Source organism: Coregonus clupeaformis, chromosome 26 (assembly GCF_020615455.1).
Source record: "Coregonus clupeaformis isolate EN_2021a chromosome 26, ASM2061545v1, whole genome shotgun sequence".
In the NCBI taxonomy this organism is placed as follows: Eukaryota; Metazoa; Chordata; class Actinopteri; order Salmoniformes; family Salmonidae; genus Coregonus; species Coregonus clupeaformis.
This window is the reverse complement of record NC_059217.1, coordinates 18162230-18188728: the sequence shown is the minus strand read 5'-3', so window position 1 is coordinate 18188728 and position 26499 is coordinate 18162230. Positions and strand designations below refer to the sequence as shown.

The 26499-nt window shown below is 42.1% G+C and overlaps 2 protein-coding genes across 2 annotated transcripts in view; both read right to left on the bottom strand.

Moving 5' to 3' along the window:
- Positions 1-1976, bottom strand: part of LOC121540434 (AP-1 complex subunit mu-2-like) — a 30782-nt gene extending 28806 nt beyond the window's left edge. The window contains exon 1 of the mRNA XM_041849304.2: positions 1729-1976. Coding sequence (XP_041705238.2) covers positions 1729-1770 — 42 coding nt within the window. The 5' untranslated portion in view covers positions 1771-1976. The remainder of the gene's footprint in view (positions 1-1728) is intronic.
- Positions 1977-2628: 652 nt separating this feature from the next.
- On the bottom strand, positions 2629-11741 carry LOC121540435 (leucine-rich repeat-containing protein 19-like). Its single transcript, XM_041849305.2, has 4 exons — positions 11361-11741; positions 5114-5238; positions 3307-3808; positions 2629-3127 (listed from the first exon to the last, which is right to left on the bottom strand). The coding sequence occupies exons 2-4, from the start codon at positions 5222-5224 to the stop codon at positions 2715-2717; spliced, it is 1026 nt and encodes a 341-aa protein (XP_041705239.1). The 5' UTR covers positions 5225-5238; positions 11361-11741; the 3' UTR covers positions 2629-2714.
- Positions 11742-26499: the final 14758 nt, after the last annotated feature.

Below are 26499 nucleotides of genomic sequence, written 5' to 3'. Positions count from 1 at the left end.
TTTCAAGAGTAAAAGTGGTGAAAGTGGTAGCAAAAAGTAGTAGTAAAAATAAACTTAATCTAGTCCTTGGCCTATATCCTAATCTGACTTTGGTGCAGGTCATGTTGTTCTTCACATTACCGTCTCTGGTAAACACACACTATATCAAATAAAATCTACGTTTATTTGTCACATGTACAGGATACAGAAGGTGTAAACGGTACAGCTAGCTAAACAATGAACCATAATCCCAACTCTAATGCCGCGTTCATAACAACTGGGAACTCATATGGAAAGCTGTGAAAGCCTGTTTACAGATGAAGAGAGAGGTCCCAATGAATGTCTCAAGACTGAGACTGAGTATAACCTATATGCCATGGATTATACAGTATGTTAGCAAATGTTGTATACAAAAATACAGTTAAACATCACACACAATGTATAAACCTTTAATAACTGAAGCAGGCCAACCCTGCTGGAGGTCTGTTGAGTGTGCAGGGTTCTGTTTCAGCCCAGCAATAACAGACCTGATTCAACTTGTCAAACCTAATGAGTTGATAATCAAGTGTGCTGTTGCTGGGCTGGAACAGAAGTCTGCTCACCCAGTACAGCAAGAATCAGTGGGGCAAGGTTGGCCGCCTCTGGTATGGAGTTTTTTTTGTTCACCTGAAATTATGCTTTAGTAATAATAACCTACTGGTTACTACTCAATTATCTATTGTTGTTTAGACTAAAATGTCTAACCTTTAGATACGAGTTAGCATATTTGTACATTCTGAAGTGTTGATTATTTGAAGTGAAGTGTTTAAACTTGTTTTAATTGTTAAACTATTATTTAAAATTAACTAGTGTCAATGTTGATTTAATCACATCACAATCCTGCAATAAATAGGGGAAGGGATGTTTAATCTAACTGCACATCTTTATCAGTACAATCCTGTCCTGCCTTAAGTGGAAGAGTTGAGCTCTTCTCCAACACCATCCATCCATGATGAGCCTGTCCTACACACAGCTACTCCCTTAGGTTTACTGGCCTTGTCCCATTCCCCATAATATTGAAATATAAATGCCTTTTAATAAATGTTTTAGGTTAAAATAATTTGTCTTAGACGATATTTTAAACAAGCTTTGCCGTCTGTGCAGTCCGCGCCTATACTGTGAGTCTCCTATCCTCCTCAGTTGTTCAAGTCACCAGCCTCCACTGGCGTTGAACCATTATAATTATATTTTAAAAATCCACCTAGCATTGATTAAGGTTCAAAATGTTATGGCCTCCTAAACTGTGTCTGTGCCCCACCTTGGCCACCCACTGTAAAATGTTCTGGGCAGCCACTGCCTCTACACTGTCCTAGATCAGCTGATAATGTTTGTAAGTGATTGAGCAATAATTTGGAAAGAAATTCGTTTCACTTGATGTACTTCAGAGAGTGCTTAAGTAGATTGCTATTTCTCTGACGACAAAAATTAAACAGAAAATTGAGCCGATCACGAAGTTAAATAGCTATGTTGTGAATGTAATATGACATTGACGAATTCAGAAATAAACAACGACATTCAGTTATATGTAAACAAACAAGTATGTGTCATTTAGCCTGCCCCTTCCGCTATCTTTCGTATTCTTATCTGCGCTTTTAGTTTTACATATGGATTCCTGTGCTACACTGGCAGTTGCAGGCTGTGTTCAGCCCTGTTGCTCGATGCCTTAACTATAAACTTCCCCGCAACGTAGATTGTCAAGTCTCAACTCACCTTGCCTTTAAGATCCAGAATGAATATAGCAGACGCCGACATCCTGATAAACTAATACCGCAAAATATACTGATGTTTGATGTTCAATATCCCTTACAACATTTTATTCAGTGAACCTCCCATCTCTCTCGCTCTGTTGACTAATCCACGCCACCGCTCTTTTCCGCGGATACTATTTCGTCGTCAGACCTATCGAGCAGCTTTCAACCCAACAGAGCATGCAAAACCATCCCACGGTGTGGACAGGCATTCTGTGCGCGAGTCTCTACATCAATGAATGAGTGTACGTACCGCGGTATCGATTATCTTCTTTCTTCTGAGGTTATGCATAGACTACTATCAGGAGTGTTTGTCTATTGTACTATATAAAACATTGTTATACCTTATTATAGATCGATGCATAACTGTGTTTCAAAATAATTCGATTGCTTTTTCTACAGAAAGAAAAGCAAGTGTGCTACTGAATTTAAAAACGTTTATTTTATCTACAAATGTAACAAAGTGGAGTGCAAGCACACCCAAACAACACATTATGTTGGAACTCCAAAAAGCAAACTCAAAACAAAACAAATGGATTGATTATTTGATCCACTTTGTATAATCATTTTTAAACATATTTGTATTTCAAGTCCATACAGTCAACCCAATTTTGAAATCCAATGAAAGACACACAGCCACATGTACCCTATTGCAAAGCTAAATTGAGTTGGCTCTGCTCTGAGAGAGATTGCTATTGTCAGTTTTGTATTAATCTATGACTGTTTTTTTCCCTCCAAAGATGATGGAGATAGACATGCATATATTTAATATCGGCATTCTCTCTCTCTCTCTCTCTCTCTCTCTCTCTCTCTCTCTCTCTCTCTCTCTCTCTCTCTCTCTCTCTCTCTCTCTCTCTCTCTCTCTCTCTCTCTCTCTCTCTCTCTGTATGTCTGTCTGTCTGTCTGTGTCTCTAATCTCTCTTTCTCTCCCCTCCCATTCCACCTCTCCTAGCCAATGGAAAATACCAGGTCATCCTCCTCTTCCTGCAGTTCCAGTGCCCTCTTAGCCCTCTCCCTCTCACTGGCTTGTATGTAGTTATCCTCTATGAAGCCATCATCATCCTCCTCCTCCTCATCCTCCATGTCCATCTCTCCCTGGGGGACAGCAGCAGGGTGGGGGCTCCGTCCCTGTCCCCCATGCTCATGCATGGAGAAGCCTACCTCCAGGCTGTTGGGGTCACACTGTCTGGCTGTGTCCCCCTCGATCAGCCGGGTGTGGCGGTAGCTAGCCAGGTAGCGGCGGACCAGCTGGCATTTGGCCAGGCCAACGATGAGGAGGGAGAGGGAGATGGCCGTCACCAGGACTGCTACCAGGTACTGCCAGCTTTTGGAGAAACGGCTCTGACCACCGTCCTCACCGCCTGTTGGGAGAGGGGAAGTTTTACTGCTCAAATCATTATTATTATGTTCACTTCCAAAACAGCAAAGACCACTTGAGTAAGCGTGAAAGCATTAGATGACAACAGATAATTGATACTAAGTACATATCAATTAATTGATATAATGAAGCAGAAGTAAGTTATATAACTTAGATCCATACCATTAGTTGTAGTCATTGTGTTATTTGGAGTTGGGCTGGGATGTTCAGGGTCCACTGTTAACAGTTTCCTATGGAATGGTCTTCTGATTCCTGTCAACGAATCATCAGACTCATGGTCAAGCTCTTGGTTCCCATGGAGATCCAGGAAGGATATAGTTTGAGCAGAAACAGACAGGGGGCCTTGCAGTCTGTTGTGCCCCAGAAACAGCTTCCCTAACCTGGGTAAGACCTGCAGAGCTCCAGCCTCTATGGAGGTCAGTCGGCAACCACTGAGGTCTAGTATCTGCAGGAAGGGCAGGTTGCACAGGTGGCCTTTCTCCAGCAGAGGGAGGTAGTTTCCTGAGAGATTTAGGTTAACAAGCTGATCCAACCTCTGTAGTTGTCTGAGGTGTTGAGGGTTAGTAAGGTTCAGGTGGTTCTGAGAGAGGTCCAGTGCAGTTGCATTGTTCCATATCTCTGTTGGAATATGGGACAGTTTCCTCCAACTGCAGTTAAATGATGCCTTGTGGAAGAGATGGACAAGATTCGTCAAGCCAACCCTTCCCATTTTGTGGTTGCCATTTTGCAAGAATCAAGAAGAGTTTTGAAAAGAATAAAGCAACTTTATGATTTTACAAAGTTTCTCCCTAAAACCATTGTATGGGTGAATTGAAAGGGAATTATTAAAAGGGTGGTGTTACAATTCATTAGGAAGGTCATTCACCAATTCAGTACCTTTTGAGAAATAAACTTGTAAAAAAAAATAAAAAATGATTTCACCTAATTATAAGATTCTGTCATAAAGAGCACATGTTCAATGTCATAAAACCACAAGTGCCTATTAATTGCCAAATAAACAGGATTGAACGTAACAGGGTTGACGATTTCTTCTTCAATCAGCCATAAATCCCCTTGTGAGAGAGGGAATGAAAGCTTGTTGTGTGCAACATCTCTAGCCTATGGGTACCAGTGTTGACGTGTTATGCTCGACCCGCTCCGTTTTCCACCACAAAACACCAGAAAAAAAGAGTAGAACCAGCTCACCTGCTTTTACTCTATGATTTGACTATTATATGTTCAATGTTTCTTTCAAAAAAAATATTAAAAAAGGAATAGTTTCACCATATTAAAACAAAAGTTCAATGCACGTAACAGGGTTGACCATAAAATGAGGGACAGACGTAACTTAATCACATAAAATAAATAATAATCTTCAGAAATGACTTTGTCAAAGCAACAAAAGAACTAGGGCTGTACAATGATAGTGAAACGTGGAGAAATGTTGGGATTAAGTGGTTTAAATCTTCCTAGAGGTGACACAGGGTTGACGGAGGGACGTCAAAATATGATTTATTGAATTGTTCATGTGGTCTATATTAAAGGGCACTACATTTAATATAACAGGCTTTTAAAATTCTATATTGGGGCACAATGTCTACTTAAAAAATCAAAGGGATGCCGAAGGCACTCATTTTGTGGAATGACCCAGGAGTCTTTACAACTGTCTAGTGCTGATAACTAAATATTTAATGTAATCACTTTAAAACAGAAAGATAAAGAAAACCCATCTAATATTTAACAAATCAATCTGTGAACACCAAATACATTTGCTTAAAGAGGCACAATCTTGACATATAATTCTAATGTTGATGTCCTATAATGAAGTAGACTTGACTCCCAGAGGTAATGTTAGCTTACTGTATGATCAACAACAGGAAAAGTGTAGCACAAACAGGAAATTCTCCATCGTGTCTTCCTCATGTGACTGCTTGGAACTGAACAAAGGGAACAAAAAAGTGGAGGAGGACAAAATGTGTGTCTTTCTTACCGTGCCAGTATTGACAGTACACGGGCCAACAGTGTGACCGTCAAGTGTGTTCCCACTAACTGTTCCCCAGAAACACAAAACCACACACAGACCGGGGCCCCAGGACCCCATGGTTCCACCACTTCCTGTAGGAATGACAGATGGAGAAACACAATACATATTAATCAGACTGAGAAGTGAGTCATATCTAGAATTGGCTGCATTTGTGCAGCCACTATGACCTGGCTTATTGGGCATGTAGGGCCTATGACCTGACTGAAATGTACCCTGTGTGAGCATATGTGACCTGACCAGGAAAAACTACTGGCCCTAAAACACACCAGAATTGTTTTGAAAAACATAAACCGCTTTTGACATCATAACTGAAACCAGTGACCTCTGTGCTCTTATGTAAGTGAATATGCTAAATGTACATTTATTTGCATGCAATGTTGATTCATGCTGTCATAAATGACTCATTGCACTCTGAAGATGTCTATTGGCATGTTCTCACAAAGACAACAGTCTGTCCATACCAGTTTAGTGTTCCCACCAGTTTAGTGTTGTACATTTTCTATGAAGATGTGTGTACACACTTTCTATGCACTCTAAAGTTGATTAAAGCTTTTAGTTATAGAATGAAGAGCTTTTCACACACTATCAATAGCTTTTGTTCTGCAGAGTGCTCTTATGGTGTTCTTCTTAGAACCATTTGTATCTTTCTCTCTCTTAATTTTTTCACCCTGCCTTTTCTGTTTGCAGAGTCCTCTTGGCACCAAGGTGATTTTTCACAGAGGAGCCCGGCTGGCTGGTCGGTCTGCCATTAGGCTTCTTCCCCTCTCCTTCTCCTGCTATTCAGCTCAGCATTGTTGGCTGTAAACACCCGAGTGGGGCTCTCTTTATCTCTTCCTGTCCTCACACAGCCAAGGCACAAAAACAACACGCCAGGCCTGGGAGCTATGGGATTCCCAGGAACACACAAGGGGCCGTGTGTGTAGTAGTAGGGTGTGTGTGCGTACATCTTGCGTGTGTGCATGCTTGTCTGTGTGTGTGCATCTGCATTAGTGTTTGTGACTGCATGAGTGTGCGTGTGTGCACTGTATGTTTAAGGGTAGGTTTTGAAAGGAGTGCCAAGTGCCTCTTTGACCACCACGCTACCACACCTCCCTCTCTCCCACACTCCCATCCCTCCCATCCCTGCAGCCCAGTGCCACCTCTTGCTGTTCTGTAATGTGTTGCCTAGGTCCTGTCCTTCTCCTCCCTCTCCTATCTCTCCTCTCTGGGTACAGAAGTCACACACAAAGCCGTCCTGCATCTGACCTCCTGGTGAAACGCATGGCTACTCTGTGGTGCCAGTGAGCAAGCCATCATTACGCCTTCTTCCACCTCCTCAGTCCCCATCCATGGTGCCAGATATATACTTGTGTTATTCGTTTCAGAGCATATTTTGCATGGGAGCTAAGCGATGCCATTGTTTGTCAAGAATAAAGGATATGGTTTGATCATAGAGTGATTGGAAAAACAGCTGGCAAAGAGAGAGGGAGGTTGTTAATGAGGAATATGTTTTAGGCATGAAATGGGTACAGGGAGCCTGCTACGCAGGTTAGGGTGGTATTCTAAAAATAAATGAGTTTCACATTTCACAACTCTGTTAATTCTACTGTAAGTCCTAAACAAAGAAAGTGGCAATGGGTGCAATCCTTTCTAACATTTGCTTAAAGGCATACACACTCTGCAATGTCAACAATAGAGCCAAGCAACTTCTGCAAACAAAAACACCATGAAACGGATATATTTAGCTTTAGAGGTTAGTCAGATAGCAGAGTAATACATTTGACAGACCAATACCTCTTACCAGTGTTGTGTTCGAGACCAACTAAAGCGAGACTGATTGAAGACCAAGACCGGAGCAAACCGATTCCGAATCAAGACCAAGAACGGAGGGAGGGGGGGGGGACCAAGTCAAGACCGAGACCAGAAAAATGCGAGTCCAATTCAAGACCATAATTGTAAGTTTGTCAAATCACCACCATAATAAGAGTTCAAAATGTCCAGTATTTCTGTGTTCATATTTCAGAACAACATGGATTCTTTAGACATTCAGAATAGTGAAAAAATGCATGCTGAGGGAAAATAGAGCCACTCTACAAATTATTGCTAACCCAAACACAGTGGGGAACAATGGGCCTTCTACGCCTTCAGAGAAGGGCTAAGGATTTATAAAAGAATGATTTTAATAATATAACTCTAATGATAACTATATTATTATGTTCAATGCTGTTCTGATTTAATCGCTTCAGTTTTTGTTGGAAAGGAAAGATCCAATCAGGATTTTTCTTTGCTGGTCTCTGGGGAGATAAATCTAGCTAGCTAAGTCAGCCATTTTCTAGGCCATCAGAACCTAGATAAAGTCATCTGCTATTCAACTGTATTAGGGCAAAATTCTGGAGTGACAGTGGAATCAACCAATCACATTTTGACTTAATCGGTGGGACCGTTTTTACAAAAACATATGGAAACATCTGCCTTCTTGAAGACCAACAGGTCACTGCGCAATAGCGAGCAGTAGTTTTCCCACGGTCTAGCTAGCTAGCTTTTGTTGTCGGCTAGTTTGCAGCAGCTGCGGCAGGTGTTATCAAAGAGGTTGTTGTTCCTAATTTGTTAGCTTCTCCCTTTTCAAGAATAACTTTCAACAAGAAGTTAAGTTTCAAATGATCATCTGGTGAGTGGAACTGTGTTTTTTGTTGCAGCGCGCTTGCTGTTGTTAGCCATCTCTTTGAAAATAACTTACGTGTGTGAAACATTTTTGCATTTAAAATGGAACTGACAGCATTTTAGCAACATGACATTTTATTAAAATCTGTTCATACACACACCCAGGAAGAATTATACTTTTTAAAAACATTTTCTGACAAGCGACCACTTAGATATGGTCATTTTCTCATTTTCATAAACTCTTAGAATGATTTGGAGTTACATATACTAAGGCATTTGTGAAAATTCTATAGCAATATAGTGGGAAAGTGGCCGTGCATTTGGACAATTAATAGACACTGCAGTAAATAAAATGGAATAAAAACATCTGTCTTGTCCAGGACCGGAGTCTACACAGACCGGTGCGCTATAGCCAATCAGAGCTACAGTTGGCCTTTATACAAACAAGCCATTTGCCACACAGCCCTGCCATCATTCACTTTGAACTGGACTGTGTGTTTACAGGCAGTTGCAACAGTGCGACTTTAGATCATCAGAACGCATTCGCCAAAAGCCACAAAATACACCTGAATGGATTTTTGCAAATATGTAAACACTACGGGAGTCCTCTTACATTTGGGAACTTTACAGTCCTATTGATCAAACAACCATGAAAAGGTAGGCTTTCTCTCCCTCAGTTATGCACATCACATCAACAACAACAAGATCAACAACTAATGCTAGTCAGAGCGAGATTAGCTAAAATCTAACAAAGGAAGATTAGATAAACCCTCTCAAATGTTTTCAGCTACTTGGCCGTCAAAATTACACTGATAAACGATGGGGAATTGTAGCCTCCTTGTCCTTGTGCAGCTTGCCTGCCAATGCATGCTTGTCCCAACCAAGCACCCAAGCTAACTGGCTAAAGTTGGCTAGCTTGCTAGCTAGCTACTTCCAGACACAAATGAGAGAACACCTCACTCTGACCATTTTACTCGCCGTAGCAGAGCTTGTTAGGCTGTTTACATGTTATCTAATGCGTTCTTGACTAACTATTACTTTTTTTGCCTACATTTACTGACACCAGTCATATTCAGCAGGAAATCGGAGTAGATAGCCAGAGTGAATTTGCGAACGCAAGAGATATGCTAACTGGATAACAGTCATTCAAGTTCTTGCTAGCTAACCAAATGACACCTGCATCTCTAGCTGTGTATAGCCACTGAAAAACGATATGAAGGGAAAAAGTCAGTCATTCACCCACTCCTCCAATGTCATCCATTAGCTATCTAGCTAATGTTAGGCTCTGTGTTTTTAGCTTGCTACATAAATAGATACGCTAGCCTATTAGCCACGTTATGACTGACTTGTGATCATTGCCCTTGCTAGTTTGATTGTATTGACATTCCCAGCATTAGTTAGATTTGTCCTTTTTTTTCAGAATATTGAGTAATTGAAACTGAAACAGTGCATCCCGAATGGAGGCAGCAAACAATGTACCAGGCCAGCTGTGATTTACAACCTGATAGCAATCTTTTGGACTACCAAGAAATGTATTGGTGAATTATATTAATCATGCATTGAACTGCATGCATCTATTCTGCCAACAATGCCTTAGTGTACGTCATGGAACGTTGAGTCAAAAATTACCTATTAAAATTACCTCCTATGAAGTTGGTTTTGAAGCATAAACTGGGAATTTTATAAATTTGACTGATATTATTATTGTCTGTTTGTTTCATATGTGCAAAGTAGTTAAAACGCTGTCAGTTCCTCGTTAAACTTTAGGTCACCGGTTACTTTTTGTGCTAAACATGAAATGTTTTTTGCAATGGGAAGTAATAGTTGTACATTTCGATTGGAAAATACTTAATGGTTGTGTTTTTGTATTCTTATGATTGGGACCTACTGGCTTATTATGTCTGAGTTTATAGACTGCTTATCCTTTAACATCATGCTATGTGTGACTGCTGTCTTTCCATCGGCCCTATGCAGTGGTGCTTGGAGAAGTGGGTATACTCAAATTTTGCCAAAAAGTTCCCAAACGGTCCGCCCAGCGAAAGAAAGGCACCCTGTGTGAAAAATCATGGTTTCCTCAGATTTTCACTCTCAAAATATGTTTTTTAAAATAGAAAAAATACAAATATTTGATGGTCTAAATCCACAACAATGCTTAAACCACATAAATCTGATTGGGTGGGCCTGTCAGGGCCCTCCAGTGGGTGGGCCTCTGTCCACCCAGGCCCATCCATGTCTATGCCCCTGATGCAAACAACACATAATGACAATTGCGCATCACAAATAGCCTACTAATCAACACATCGGACTAAATTTTTTCAATACCTGGTTTGCATACCCATTGTTGCCTTAGTTAGCATTTACTGGTAGTTATCATAAGTGTAAACGTATTTCCTACCCTAGCAGCTACCGATGTCAGTCTTCTGTGAGCTGCTCCATGCCAAAACAGTTGAGAGCTTTCTTTTACTCATGCTGCCTGCAGATTATATTCTGTTGAAACTAGGCTATGTGTGCGACGCGCATGTGAATATATATATACCTCCACTACACTACTTTGAAACGCATCAGTAGGGATTAGGAAGTGTGTATACGCAATGCCGACTGAAAAAAAAGTGGGTATACTGTTTATACCTGCGTATACCCTCCACTACACCACTGGCCCTTTGTGTTTTACGAAAAGTGCACTCTCCTACATGAGTGCGCTGGTATTACGGTTGCTGTCCTTTCAGAATCACGAACCTGTCACACACTGAAGGCGAATAGGTTCGCCACTGCGCAAACATGTCTATAATAGATATAAAGGCTGATAAGATATTCATGTTTCAAGAAAGGTGTGTATATATTTGGTCTGGCGAAGCGGTTTTATGCGCTGACTGAATGGAAGCTGATAATTATGAGTTTTTTACTCCGCTGGTTTCGGCTGGTCTCGGGAAGAAATTACGAATCCTCACTGTCCGAGACCGAGTCAAGACCGAGTACACCGAGACAAGACCGAGACACCTGTCTCGAGTACCGGTCTCGAGTACTACAACACTGCCTTTTACCTTTAGCGCCCTACCTCTCCTTTGTAATGTAACTGGACCTCACCACAACATCCTCCCTGAATGAACAATGGTTTACATTATTATCAACACCCTGGCTGAAAAGTCAGCTGCTGTCAAAGGTTTAGCCTTATTTTGTGTGGGCATGAATGACTGGCAGAGCATTGGCTTGCAATAAGATATCCTGCTCAGAAATGGACCCATGCATCTATGTATTTATTTATCTCGCTCATTAATCTACTTTCATTTTATCATATCTCGCCATAGCTGTCAAAATATAATTAGTGATATACAGTATAGTAGTTGAGATTGTTCAAAGGGTTATTTCCTTTGGTTATTATACTAGTAAGTTGTCATAGTCATATATACCAAGATACTGTAATTAGTGTAAGCACTAAATTATCAACAGGTGAACCAGGGAAGTCATATGATCTCAGTGTTGACAAATGTAAACAAGGTAACACAGCCCAAAAGGTTAACATTTAGAGAAAGTCCACTCATTAGAAGTGTCCTACCTGGTCAGCCTGGTCTGTATGTACCTGAAACCCAGGTCCCGATATGACCCTCTTCCTTATAGCTCACATTGAAGCAGCATTGTCACTGAACGTTTGTTTTCGCCTTTGCTATGAAATGGAGGTATGTTGTGCAAAGGTTGGAAGGGGTGCGTTCGCCTCAATCATGTTGTGAAGGACAAGTTAATGAGTAACTTTGTAACTACATAGGTGCGCTCGCCTCTTCCTCCTACTTTCACTAGCTTTTACCCAATGGTACTACACCAGACCTGGCTTCAGTCAATATTGCCATGCAGTAAAAATCATGTTGTGAAGGACAAGTTAATGAGTAACTTTGTAACTACACTTTGTAACTACATAGGTGCGCTCGCCTCTTCCTCCTACTTTCACTAGCTTTTACCCAATGGTACTACACCAGACCTGGCTTCAGTCAATATTGCCATGCAGTAAAGAAAGAAGGTGGTTGCTAAGAAATTACATGCTTTGTCCTGCATGTCCTACTGTTTACACACAATAGTAGTCTGTACTACAGATAACACTTTCCAGTTATCTGAGTTCACAGTTGAGAACCCATTAAACGTCAATACACATTCATATTTACACATTACAAAGGCCTACTTATCCAAACACAGTCTATCCACAGTCCGGGTATTATATAGCACAGACAATACTGTACATTTAAACCTAGTTAAATGTAACTAAATGCAATCGAAAATGTAATCTACCTAATCCCCAAAAGTAATGATTTATCATGAGAGGGCCATAAACAATAACTAGTAACGCTGCATACTCCAAGAAAGGTTAAAATCTGGTAAAAAGAGTTATAAATTGCTGAGGTGTAGTCACTTTGAGGACACAAGCTCAAGTACACAGTACAAATATGATAAAAATATGAAAATATGAAATATTTTATATGATGTATTTCCTATTCAACAAAACTGTATGAATAAGGCTTGAAATGCTTACATGCTTTCAAAATATAGCCAAATCAAATTATAAAATGACTAACTATAAGATTTCACCTTCCTTATAACTGTAAAATACATATTTGTATGTTTAGTGTGCATATTTCCTAAAGGTCTCTCTTGATCAAAAGGTCTGCCCCCATGGCTGTGAACTTCTCTCTAGCTTGGCTTCCTGAACTCATTAGGAACTCGCCAATCATTTCATATTCATATTGTCAGTCTTTGACAAACAGAAAGTATTTTTTGTTTAAAATCTATTAATTCTTTTAGATTAATGGCTATATATTGATCTCTGAATGTGCTACCATGATGAAACCGCTCTCTTCTGCTGCGCTATGATGTAACGATTGTAGGCCTGTGCGAAGGGCACTATGGTAGATGGCATCCAAAGGTTTAAGAGTAGTAGCAGCTGCACTTTAATAAATAATATCAACATAATCAAGAACATATAAAAAGGTTGACTGAATAATCTGCTTCCTACTGCTTAGGCACGATCTGTTTCTGTAGAAAAAGCCAACTTTAAATGATAGCTTCTTAACCAGCTATGTTTTTTAAATGTCAAATCCATATAAATCCAAATGCCTAAGTATTTATATGCAGGAACACGTTCGATTGGAGATCCATCTAATGAGTGAACATGTAGTTAATTTGAAACAGTTTAAAAACATGTATATCATTTTGCCCATATTAAGCACAAGTTTTAATAATAATAATAATATAATAATATTCCATTTAGCAGACGCTTTTATCCAAAGCGACTTACAGTCATGTGTGCATACATTTTTACTAGGGCTGTCAAATGATTAAAATTTTTAATCAAATTAATCAGAATTTTCAGTGGATTAATCATGATTAATCACTATTTGCAATTACACCTGAATCCTAACCATTTTTTTTCTGAAATGCATACCAAAAGATAAATAACAGGACACAGATACATAATTTTCATATTATGTCTGTTTATTAACACAGCCAAATAATGGTGTTTTAAATCAAGCTGAAACATACTACACACCATAATATTTGTCTTTGTAATGTTCCATCACTTCCTCTTTGGCATTCCTCTTAACCAGGATGTACAATTTACAGTATTCAATTGAACAGAAAGCAATAAATGTAGTCAAATCATAACAGTGACCTACCACATTTTTGCACAATTTGAGTCATCTGTGGAAAAAAACATTTTCAATAAAACTTTTAAATCAAACCAAAGAACAATCTTTTACCTTTTCCTCCATTCTTTAATCCAGTTGCTCAAAAATCCAGTTGCTAACTACTATAACATGTTGCACTGAAACTGGTCTTTTTGTTTGAACATCACCTTTCAAATCTACTGAGCTTCATCATCTTTCAGCCAGTTGCTGAGGCAAACTAACTTGTTCACATTTTCTGAAAGTAAAGCTGACCTTTTCTTGTTCACAATGTGACCTGCAACTGAGAAAAGTCGTTCACAGGGAACAGTGGTTGCAGGAGTGGCTAGATATTTGTGAGCTAGTGAGGCCAGCTTCTCATGGGCTCCTGAATGAGATGCCCACCACCTCAAGGGGCAGTCCTCCAATTTAATGGTGGGCTCTGCTCTGTACCTCTGTATGGCAGGTTGGACCTCTTCATCTTCTGATTCTGAATCTGAGCCCATTTGCAGAAGGCTGATTTTCTTCCTGGGTGGCCCATCATCATGTGTCTGTGAAGACCTTCTGGGTGATTCTTGTTGCAGCATCCCCTTCAAGTGTGGTCCACACCTCTTCCCTGTCTGTCTTGGGCAGGCATTTCAAGTCTTTGAAACGAGGATCCAAAACTGTAGCAATCTGGAGCCATGCATTGTTGAGCTGTTCTTGACGGGATGCTAGGTCCTCCTTGAACTTGGTCTTGAATCTCACCACATATGCAGGGTCCTCATCACAGGCTTCCATCTTGAGACGCAAGTGGCAGAGAGAAGGTAGTACCACAGAACAGGAGACATAGGCCTCTCCACCCAGGAGCTCAGTTACATACCTACGCACACAAACACACACATGCACACAGAGACAGTGTATTATTAGAACAGTGGTTATCAACATATTATTATTATTATTATTATTATTATTATTCATCATCATTATTTTTTACATAGATACATGTTATTGATATTTGACTTGGTTTAATTCATTCCAGAAAATAATCAAAGCGATGTTATTTGATAAGTTACAGACTGATTTACCTGCATGGCTCTAGAAGTGTCTCCAGCCTCTGCAGTTTATCCCACTCTGCTGCGGTCGGCAAAACGAGTTTGTGCTCCTGATTGTCCAGGGCTGCGATGACAGAATCTGACGGCCCAGCAAACGCATGTTTGGCGTTGACATGGTACTTCAAGCTTGAACAGCTCCGGTGAAATTGAAACTCCTTCTTACAAATCTTGCAAATAACCTTGTACTTGTTAACTGCACCATCATCATTCTTTTTATATTTGAATCCGTCAATAGGCCCACTTTGCTCACCTTGCTCCATCTCGCCTCTAGCTCCCAACCACTTTCCTGACCTGAATAATTTGTCACACTGCGCATGCGTGAAATGCGTTAAAAAAATTGACGTAATTAACAGCAAACAACTAATTAACGTCGTTAACGCGCTATTTTTGACAGCCCTAATTTTTACGTATGGGTGGTCCCGGGGATCGAACCCACTACCCTGGCGTTACAAGCACCATGCTCTACCAATTGAGCTACAGACGACCACCCATACGTATGCAGAAATCAGAAAGGGATTTCTGCATAGCTATAAAATAGGACTGCAGTTTTGACATAGGCAGATCAAGTCGGGGCAATAGCATACAAAATAGTATCATCCACATATAGATGAAGTTTACAATTTTTTACAGATTGACCAATGGTGTTTATATAAATAGTGAAGAGAACAGGTCTCAAAATCGACCCCTGAGGTACACCTTTATGTACTTCAAAAAATTCAGACTTAACCCCATCAATCACGATGGCCTGATTTACATACTTTTGGAATATTTCCTGATAACAATGTTAAATAAAAAATTTGGGTTATTGAACCAACAATGATGAGCTGTCACGCCCTGACTCAGGGGACTCTTATATGTTGAGTCAGGGTGTGAATATTCTATGTTAGTAGTTCTATGTTTTCATTCTAGGATTGTATGTCTATGTTTGGCCGGGTGTGATTCCCAATCAGAGACAGCTGTCGCTCGTTGTCTCTGATTGGGGATCATACTTAGGCAGCCTGTTGGCATGCATTAGTTGTGGGATCTTGTTCCGTGAGTAGGCTTGTTTTGTGTTTAGCCTTAAAACTTCACGTTTCGTTGGTTTGTTGTTTTGTCGTGTGTTTATCATTTTAATAAGCATGTACGCATTTCAAGCTGCGCCTTGGTCTGACCCGTCCTTCAACGACCGAGACAGAAGATCCCACCAAACACGGACCAAGCAGCGTGCCCAGGAGGACGGAACACCCTGGAAACAGGTGGGGAAGATTTGGTCTTGGGAGGAGATATTTGCGGGAAAAGGACCCTGGGCGAAGAAGGAAGCCCAGGCAGGAGAGGAGCAACGGCAACACAGAAGCCGGCCGAGGAAGAAGCCAGAGAAGCAGCCCCAAGAAAATGTTTTTGGGGGGCTAAAGGGGTGGTCGGGGACCGAGAGAGAAGAGCCCCGACCACTGCACCCGGTGGGTTTCCAGACTGAGTCCCTACGACCATGGGAAGAAGAGTGGGAAGAGTATTATACTGAGGAGTCGGAGGATGACGACGACGATGAGTTTCTGTTCCCTAACTCGTGGGGGCTCCCGGAGGAGTCCTCACTGGAGGAGGAGTGCCGAGAAAGAGAGAAGGATCGGATCTGCAGGGTAAGAGAGGAGGCCACCATATTACGGGGGCTGATAGATAGAATAGAGCGGGAGAGATCCATTCAAGAGGAGGCACTGCAGGAGGCTCGTAGGGAAAAGGAGGAAGTAGAGGCACGGAGAGAGGAGCTGGTTAGGCAGCAGAAGGAGCGGGGGTTTGTTGTGTGTTTATCAGTTTAATAAACATGTACGCATTTCACACTGCGCCTTGGTCTGACCCGTCCTTCAACGAATGTGACATGAGTGCTGCACACTTAAGCAGACCAGGATCCATTTGGTCGGCCCCTGTAGATTTCTTCTTGTCTATTGCTAGCAAAGCACCCAGGACTTATTTTTCTGTAAATAGCCTAAAAGAAAAGCTATAATTTCTCTGATCATTCAGCAAGTTTCCCCTATCAGCATCCAGCCCAATATAATTGTGAATAGGTTTAGAAGTTATTTAAAAGAGATAGCCCGCTGAAATAAAATGGTGATTAAATGCATCAATGATGTAACTTTTTCCGTAATGAGGCCAGTGTCTGAATTAATTTGTTTTGGCAGAGAGGAGGAAGTAGAACCCTTCAGGGATTTTCCAGTTTTCCAGAATTTAGCCAGGTTGCCATTATAATCCAAAAGAGCAGTTACATAATAATCAGATTTACTCTTTTGAATGACTTCTGATCACTCTGGAGTGTACCAGGCATTCAATCTACCTTTAACTCTTAATTTTTTGAAGGGAGCATGATTATCCACAATAGTATTGAAGACATCTGCAAAATAGTTCCTCTTTGTGATGACATGAGGCTTGGATCTCTAACACAAACAATTAGGGATCAATGAAAGAAAGCCATCTAAATATATGCATATTCATCTCCATTTCAGCACCAATTGATAGATTTAAAAGTACTCTGATCTTGTAGATTATTTAGGTTTAGGAAAGTATTTATGAATCATAAAATAGCGGGTGAATAGCATGCTATTGTCATGCTTAAGTTCAAGGTCAGAATACGCATAGAGAGAAAAGTGCATAAAAAGGGAATTATGTTCCTAGCCGCCAAACAAAAGAAACTGAATGAAACAGGGAGGGACTACCTGAACTTTTCTAATAAGAAACATTTGTTTTTGTCTTCCATTGCAAAAGGTTTTGCTACGGTGTGCCCTAATTAATATGACCCTGAAAACTGGCCACTCAGCAGTGAAGCAGTCGTGGGGTTTCCAACTCTTATCTCCAGGGGTTGAGTGCTGTTTGTTCCAGTGGTGTGGCAGTTGCCTCTTTAAATCAGGGGAAATAACAACACATGTGTACAGTACATTACAACGGTGTCTAGCTGTTTCTATTTCGCACTTAAAATGTCATTAAGAGATTAGATTAGACCTGCAGATTAGATTAAATACCAGAGCAATGACTGACTGTCCACTGCCTGTGCATCAACATGCATCACTATCAATACAACACACTGTTCTTAGATCCCTCATCTCTAGCTTTTGGGAACAACATAGTCCCTTCTCCCTGGGCGGAGGGCTGAGCAAGCACCCAGAAGACAGACAGGAGACCCACAGGCTTTCCTGTCTCTGCCCCTGCCCCTGCCTGACTGGGCTGCCCACTGGGTGATTCCTGCCCTGCGCTCCAGCCACTTCCTGAACACATATCAGAACCTGCAGCACTACTTCCTGTGCTGAAGAGCCTTCCACTGGCTAGAGCGTGAACTGACTAACAGAGCTCATGGTTTTGTCTCTTTCACTGTCATTCTTTAGCTCTTTGTCACTCTCACTTGCTCGTTGCTAATTTCTTCTCACTCTTTTTTTCCTTAGTCAAACTTTTCTCTCCCGTTTTTATCTTCTCCTTCGCTTTGTTTTGTGTCCTCGGAACACATATTCTGTTTCTTTTTCTCTTGTTTTATATTCCTACTGCTATATTTACTACTCCCATCTCTATGTATTTTGCTTTCTCCTACCGTTTTCACTGTCTTTCTCTCTCCCTTTCTCTCCCCCCTCATTTTGGCTGGATAAAGTATCACACCACTCCCCTTCCTTGTTAATAATAATATTCCGATGGGAAAGCTATTCTATTCCTGTAGGCCTAATTACAATTTCAGCCTAGCAGGCCTAATGTTAATGGAAAAGGCACCTGGTCTTACTATGGCTGCTAACATGAGGAAAAAATGAGAAAGCTCGATTTTTGGTAGAACTAAAAAAGGCTGATTTGCTCTTCATGTACTTCATGCTCTTATTCTCCAACTCAAACCATATAGCTTATTGTAGTCTCTTAAATTGGCTACTCATAGTAATACATGTTGTTATGATTAGCACTTCCTTAGTTTTATCTGCTGGTTTTCCATAAACACATCAGTGGAGTTATGGGTGGTGTGTGTGTCCGCAAGTTTGTGTGTGTTCGTTAAAGTACATGCTTATGAGCGTGTATATGCAGACAGTGTATGGTCATTGTAGATTCAAGTGTGTACAGTAAGAACAAACTCTGTGCCCTGCTCTGTTTGGTGCTCTGTTGCCCCGGCGCTATGGGCTAACCCTGTTCCAGAAGTGGACCCATGGCACCCAATCCTCCTCCTTCCCCATCCTCACTCTCACCCTAACCCCATCCTCCCCCCTGCCCCACCCTCACCCCGGGGCAGCAGCTGGGGGGCTCTCTGGGCCTAATGAGTACCATGTTGTCTTTCCAGAACAGGACAAACTAAGGGAGGGAGGGTACGCCTGGAAACATGGCGCTCGGTTCCAATACATGGAGCAATAAAGTCGGGCCAATTTCCACTCAACTGTCATAATACAAAGGACACACAGAAAGGGTCTAGAATGGTTTATAATGGAGAGAAGCCAGTATAAAACCATTGTACTGTTTCAGTCTTTGTAGAGATCACTGAACTGAAGAGATACACTTTCATGTTGATTATAACTGATAAGTGGGTGGCAATGGGTTGTGGAATTACATTACTGCCAATTACTTAATTGGAAACATTTGTAATTATAAGTTCACAAAAAAGCACTCTAGTAAATCAAGCTATAGAAAAACATCAATATATCTTGTGCTTCTACACATAAAAACAAGTTTTACTGCAGCAGGAAAAGCCTGGGATTGGCTATCGGATAGGTCATAGGATAGCTGTGTGTTGTGTTGAGCATGCTGTAAGATATACTGTATCTGCAGGATTCAACACATTTGTTTGGCGATAAGAAGTCTGCTGAGGAACAGGGGAAATGGGAAGGATGGAGCAAAACAGAGCAGAGCATTCTTTCCATGGGCACTTCACTTGATTAATGAGGAGTGTGGAGTGTTTCAACTGAATGTAAACTGTTTTATCACTGCACTTTGTTTTAAAGTCAGAGTGATACTGACAGGATCATGGTGTGTGTGTGTGTGTGTGTGTGTGTGCAGCTTGCAGGACCCTAGACTTTCACAGGGCCTTAGCCCCAATCTATCTCCTTAATGCTGAGTGCCAAGCAGAGATGCACCGTACCATGTTTACAGTCTTTGGTATGACTTGGCCGGGGATTGAACTCCCAACCTTCCAATATGCTACATACTAGCTAGCTAAGCATTTAGGATAGTGGTTCATTCTACATTACACTGACCTTATGTCCTCCTTCCACAAGACAGTGACACACGCCAACCTCACAAATCTCTGCTGACTGTGACCCAGTGTCACTCCATCTGACTAACTCTAACCACAACACTGTCTTCATCTCCTCTGATGATGGAGGCGGCTGGGTGGATGCTGTTTATTATTACACAGAGCTGTGGCCGGATAACTTCTCCAGAGCAGGTGTGGGATTTGCTGAGTGGTTTATTCCACTGACTGCCCGGAGGAGCGGGAAACATGACAAGGCGAGCACAATGACAAGTGTCTGGACCTGGCTATCACCATGGTACACACACACAGAGACAGAGACAGAGACAGAGACAGAGACAGAGACAGAGACAGAGACAGAGAACTAGAAGTCTCCTTGACTTGTTGTTCAGCCATACAGATGACAGATAGACAGCATTCTGACTCTGAGAGCGTACAAAACACAGCAGCCCCATGGCTTGAGTTTCCGAGCCAAGCCATAGATTGACTTTCTACACATTATATACACACTGAGAGAGGTTTAATGTAATCACTGGTTGCCCTGAAGCCCCCAGGGGTCTGGGTTGGGGTCCCAGGGGTCGATTTCCTCCACAGACTGAGGAGAGGGGTCAAGGGAGGTAGGGGGTCTCAAGGGGCCAGAGAGGTGTACACTGCACCCCTACCCGAGCTCACAGGGGCTTGCACGATTCTGCCAGCTCTTCACACAATGGGTGGAAATGGGAATTTAATAGAAACTTTCTCACAATCTCAAGGACCTTACCCCTCCCTCCATCTTCCTCCTCACTTCCACCCCCACTCCCGACACCCACCCACCGCCACCACTAAAACCACAACAAAATGTCCAAAAAGTACTGAAACATGGAGGGGAGTGTGCAGCTGTAAATTCACCTCTACGGTTTGAGATTTATTCACAGACCAGATTTTGTCCACTAGATTTGAGGTTTGGTGTTTTCAATTCAGATTACCTTCAAGCAATAAGACTGTAAAACAATTACAGCCCAAGATGCAACACAATGGATTCTGCTGGCCAGCATATCCTACACTCTTAGAAAAAAAAACTGCTATCTAGAACCTAAAAGGGTTCTTCGGCTGCCTCCCTAGGAGAACCCTTTGAAGAACCCTGAGTGGCGCAGTGGTCTAAGGCACTGCATCGCAGTGCTAACTGTGCCACTAGAGATCCTGGTTCGAATCCAGGCTCTGTCGCAGCCGGCCGCGACCGGGAGACTCATGGGCAGCGCACAATTGGCCCAGGGTAGGGGAGGGAATGGCCGGCAGGGAGGTAGCTCAGTTGATAGAGCATGGCGTTTGCAACGCCAGGGTTGTGGGTTCGATTCCCATGGGGGGCCAGTATAAAAAAAACTGTAAGTCGCTCTGGATAAGAGCGTCTGCTAAATGACAGTAATGTAAATGTAACCCTTTTGAGTTCAAAAGTGTTCTACCTGGAACCAAAAAGGGTTCTACCTGGAACCAACAAGAGTTATCCTATGGGAACAGCCCAAGAACCCTTTTGGAACCCTTTTTCTAAGAGTGTACTGCTCTTTACATTAACAATAACAGAAAACAATCATCATGTGATATGATCCAATGTAAACACCATAAACTTGATTGTTTGCTCTCCCAATGATGACCTTGTGCGAGGTACACATATTGTGTTTTGACCCTAGCAAGCGGAGACAGGGAGCCAGGGCGACAGGGTGCTTTGCCTTTGTCTGGCTGTTTCATCTGAAGCAAGCCGAAAGAATCAGCAGCCCTCGCTCTTATAACAAGCACTCCTGATAATTACCTCAGGACAACAAAGAGCTCGCTGGACAATGGACCATGTCTGAGGAGTGGAGGTCCTGGTTTCCACCATTATATCCCCCTAAAGACACACACGTACATGCGCACCACACATACATGTACATGCATGGGCGCACACACACACACGCACGCACACACACACACAAACACCCATGCTTCTTGAAGCCTCCCTGCAGCCAGCAGCCAAAGTAACTATGTTGACACAGCATCCAGCCTTTTCCCCTGTGGGCTTCCTCTCAGAGTCCACTCTCCCTGCAACAACCAAGATGTCTGTTTGTCTCCCTGCATGTCTGTCTGCCCATGTGTTCTACCCTCGCTCCATCTACCTCTGAGAGCAGAGAGTGTATTTGAGCACACAATACCAACTTTTGCACAAAGTTTGCAATAATTTCCTAAAGAAAACATGTATGAAACTGATGTATTTATTTCCTTCTGGGAACAAGTAGTGCAAACTCAGTACTGATGCAAACAAAAGAAGTGTGGAATTCACGTGACCCCGAGAGAGTCTAGTAGTGTGACTGATTAGATGAGTCTCTGTCCTCATTGTCATCAGTGATGAGTCAGTCTTGTGAGCAGTATTTCTGTGACCCTGTGTAGAGGAAATAGGAAGGCCCTCTTAAGGTGATGGTCTATTTACAGTATCAGGGACAGGGAGGTCTCCATCATTGAGCCAAAGAGCCAGCAAACCCGAGCCAGCACGGTATGGTCCTCTGTTTGGACTGTATCAAAATGGAAAACATTCTGACCTGGAGACATAACAATAGTCTCCTGCTCATAGTCTTTGCGTAGCAAAGTCTTTGTATTATCCTTTGTGTGATCACATACAATGGTACAGTGAAATTTAGTGTCCTCACCTATTTCGAGCAGCTTAATACAATGACATAAGACAAGCATAACAAGTGAATTGTAGATTTTATATCAGAAGAGTATTTATCTGAACCAAGCCCTCCAAACCCTCAGAAATAAAATACTCCTCATTACGCTCCGTTTTATATCCTTGTCTGTACATAATGCCCTGAATCTTTTCTACAACGCCCGGAAATCTGCCCCCTTTATTCTATGTACCCAACACACTAGAAGACCAGTTCTTAAAGCCTTTAGCCGTATCCTTATTCTAGTCCTCCTCTGTTCCTCTGGTGATGTAGAGGCTAACCCGGGCCCTGCAGCCCTCAGTATCACTCCTACTCCCCAGGCGTTATCATTTGTTGACTTCTGTAATCGTAAAAGCCTTGGATTCTTGCACGTTAATATCCGAAGCCTCTTTCCTAAGTTTGAGTTATTCACTGCGTTAGCACACTCCGCCAACCCTGATGTTCTAGCAGTGTCTGAATCCTGGCTTAGGAAGGCCACCAAAAATTCTGAAATTTCCATCCCCAACTATAACATTTTCCGTCTAGATAGAACTGCCAAAGGGGGTGGAGTTGCAATCTACTGTAGAGATAGCCTGCAGAGCTCTATCATACTATCCAGGTCTGTGCCCAAACAGTTTGAGCTTCTACTTCTAAAAATCCACCTTTCCAGAAATATGTCTCTCACTGTTGCCGCTTGCTACAGACCCCCCTCAGCCCCCAGCTGTGCCCTGGACACCATATGTGAATTGATTGCCCCCCATTTATCCTCAGAGTTCGTACTGCTTGGTGACCTAAATTGGGATATGCTTAACACCCCGGCCATCCTACAATCCAAACTAGATGCCCTCAATCTCACACAAATTATCAACGAACCTACCAGGTACAACCCTAAATCCGTAAACATGGGTACCCTCATAGATATCATCCTGACTAACTTACCCTCTAAATACACCTCCGCTGTCTTCAACCAGGATCTCAGTGATCACTGCCTTATTGCCTGCGTCCGTAACGGGTCCGCGGTCAAACGACCACCCCTCATCACTGTCAAACGCTCCCTAAAACACTTTAGCGAGCAGGCCTTCCTAATTGACCTGGCCCAGGTATCCTGGATGGATATAGATCTCATTCCGTCAGTAGAGGATGCCTGGTTGTTCTTTAAAAGTAATTTCCTCTCAATCCTAAATAAACATGCCCCATTCAAAAAATACAGAACTAAGAACAGATATAGCCCCTGGTTCTCCTCAGACTTGACTGCCCTTGACCAGCACAAAAACATCCTGTGGCGTACTGCATTAGCATCAAATAGCCCCCGCGACATGCAACTTTTCAGGGAAGTTAGGAACCAATATACACAAGCAGTCATGAAAGCAAAGGCTAACTTTTTCAAACAGAAATTTGCATCCTGTAGCACTAACTCCAAAAAGTTTTGGGATACTGTAAAGTCCATGGAGAATAAGAGCACTTCCTCCCAGCTGCCAACTGCACTGAGGCTAGGAAACACTATCACCACCGATAAATCTACAATAATCGAGAATTTCAACAAGCATTTTGCTACGGCTGGCCATGCTTTCCACCTGGCTACCACTACCCCGGCCACCAACTCTGCACCCTCCGCTGCAACTTGCCCATGCCCCCCCCGTTTCTCCTTCACACAAATTCAGACAGCTGATGTTCTGAAAGAACTGCAAAATCTGGACCCCTACAAATCAGCTGGGCTAGACAATCTGGACCCTTTCTTTCTAAAACTAGCCGCCGAAATTGTCGCAACCCCTATTACTAGCCTGTTCAACCTCTCTTTCATAACGTCTGAGATCCCCAGAGATTGGAAAGCTGCCGCGGTCATCCCCCTCTTCAAAGGGGGTGACACTCTAGATCCAAACTGTTACAGACCTATATCCATCCTGCCCTGCCTTTCGAAAGTATTTGAAAGCCAAGTTAACAAACAGATCACCGACCATTTCGAATCCCACGTACCTTCTCCGCTATGCAATCCGGTTTCCGAGCTGGTCATGGGTGCACTTCAGCCACGCTCAAGGTCCTAAACGATATTATAACCGCGATCGATAATAGACAGTACTGTGCAGCCGTCTTCATCGACCTGGCCAAGGCTTTCGACTCTGTCAACCACCGCATTCTTATTGGCAGACTAAATAGCCTTGGTTTCTCAAATGACTGCCTCGCCTGGTTCATCAACTACTTCTCAGATAGAGTTCAATGTGTCAAATCGGAGGGCCTGTTGTCTGGACCTATGGCAGTCTCTATGGGGGTGCCACAGGGTTCAATTCTTGGGCCGACTCTTTTCTCCGTGTATATCAATGATGTCGCTCTTGCTGCTGGTGACTCTCAGATCCACCTCTACGCAGACGACACCATTTTGTATACATCTGGCCCTTCATTGGACACTGTGTTAACAAACCTCCAAACGAGCTTCAATGCCATACAACACTCCTTCAGTAGCCTCCAACTGCTCTTAAACACTAGTAAAACTAAATGCATGCTCTTCAATCGAATGCTGCTGGCACCCGCCCACCCGACTAGAATCACTACTCTCGACGGGTCTGACCTAGAGTATGTGGACAACTACAAATACCTAGGTGTCTGGTTAGACTGTAAACTCTCCTTCCAGACTCACATTAAGAATCTCCAATCCAAAGTTAAATCTAGAATCGGCTTCCTATTCCGCAACAAAGCCTCCTTCACTCATGCTGCCAAACATGCCCTCGTAAAACTGACTATCCTACCGATCCTTGACTTCGGCGATGTCATTTACAAAATAGCCTCCAACACTCTACTCAGCAAATTGGATGTAGTCTATCACAGTGCCATCCGTTTTGTCTCCAAAGCCCCATACACTACCCACCACTGTGACCTGTACGCTCTTGTTGGCTGGTCCTCACTACATGTTCGTCGTCAAACCCACTGGCTCCAGGCCATCTATAAATCACTGCTAGGCAAATCCCCGCCTTATCTTAGCTCATTGGTCACCATAGCAGCATCCACCCGTAGTCTGCGCTCCAGCAGGTATATCTCACTGGTCATCCCCAAAGCCAACACCTCCTTTGGCCGCCATTCCTTCCAGTTCTCTGCTGCCAATGACTGGAACGAAATGCAAAAATCTCTGAAGCTGGAGACTCTTATCTCCCTCACTAACTTTAAGCATCAGTTGTCAGAGCACCTTACCGATTACTGCACCTGTACACAACCCATCTGAAATTAGCCTACCCAACTACCTCATCCCTATATTGTTATTTATTTAGCTCTTTTGCACCCCAGTATCTCTATTTGCACATCATCTCTTGCACATCTAGCATTCCAGTGTTAATACTAATTGTAATTATTTTTGCACTATAGCCTACTTATTGCCTTACCTCCATAACTTGCTACATTTGCACACACTGTATATATATTTTTTTTACCTCATATGTAACTCTGTGTTGTTGTTTTTATCGCACTACTTTGCTTTATCTTGGCCAGGTCGCAGTTGTAAATGAGAACTTGTTCTCAACTGGCTTACCTGGTTAAATAAAGGTGAAATAAAATAAAGAAATAAAAAGTTTTAAAACCAGTTAAATGTAACTAAATGCAATCGAAATGTAATCTACGTAATCCCCAAAATTAATGATTTATCATGAGAGGGCCATAAACAATAGCTAGTAATTCTGCATACTCCAAGAAAGGGTAAAATCTCACCTTTCTGGTAAAAATAATTATAAATTGCTGAGGTGTAGTCACTTTTGAGGACACAAGCTCAAGTACACAGTACAAATATTATAACATATTTTATGATGTATTTCCTATTTCAACAAAACCGTATGAATAAGGCTTGAAATTACTTATATGCTTTTTAAATATAGTATAATCAAATTATAAAATGCCTAACTATAAGATTTCACCTTCCTTATAACTGTAAACTACATATTTGTATGTTTAGTGTTAGAGAAAATGTGCATATTTTCTTATGGTCTCTCTTAATCAAAACGTCTGCCCACATTGCTGTGAAGGTCTCACAGAACTCTAGCTTGGCTTCCTGGACTCGTTAGGAACTCGCCTTCAATCTCATATTAATATTGTCCATCTATAACCAACATAAAGTGTTTGTTTTTTAAAAATCTATGAATTGTTTTAGATGACT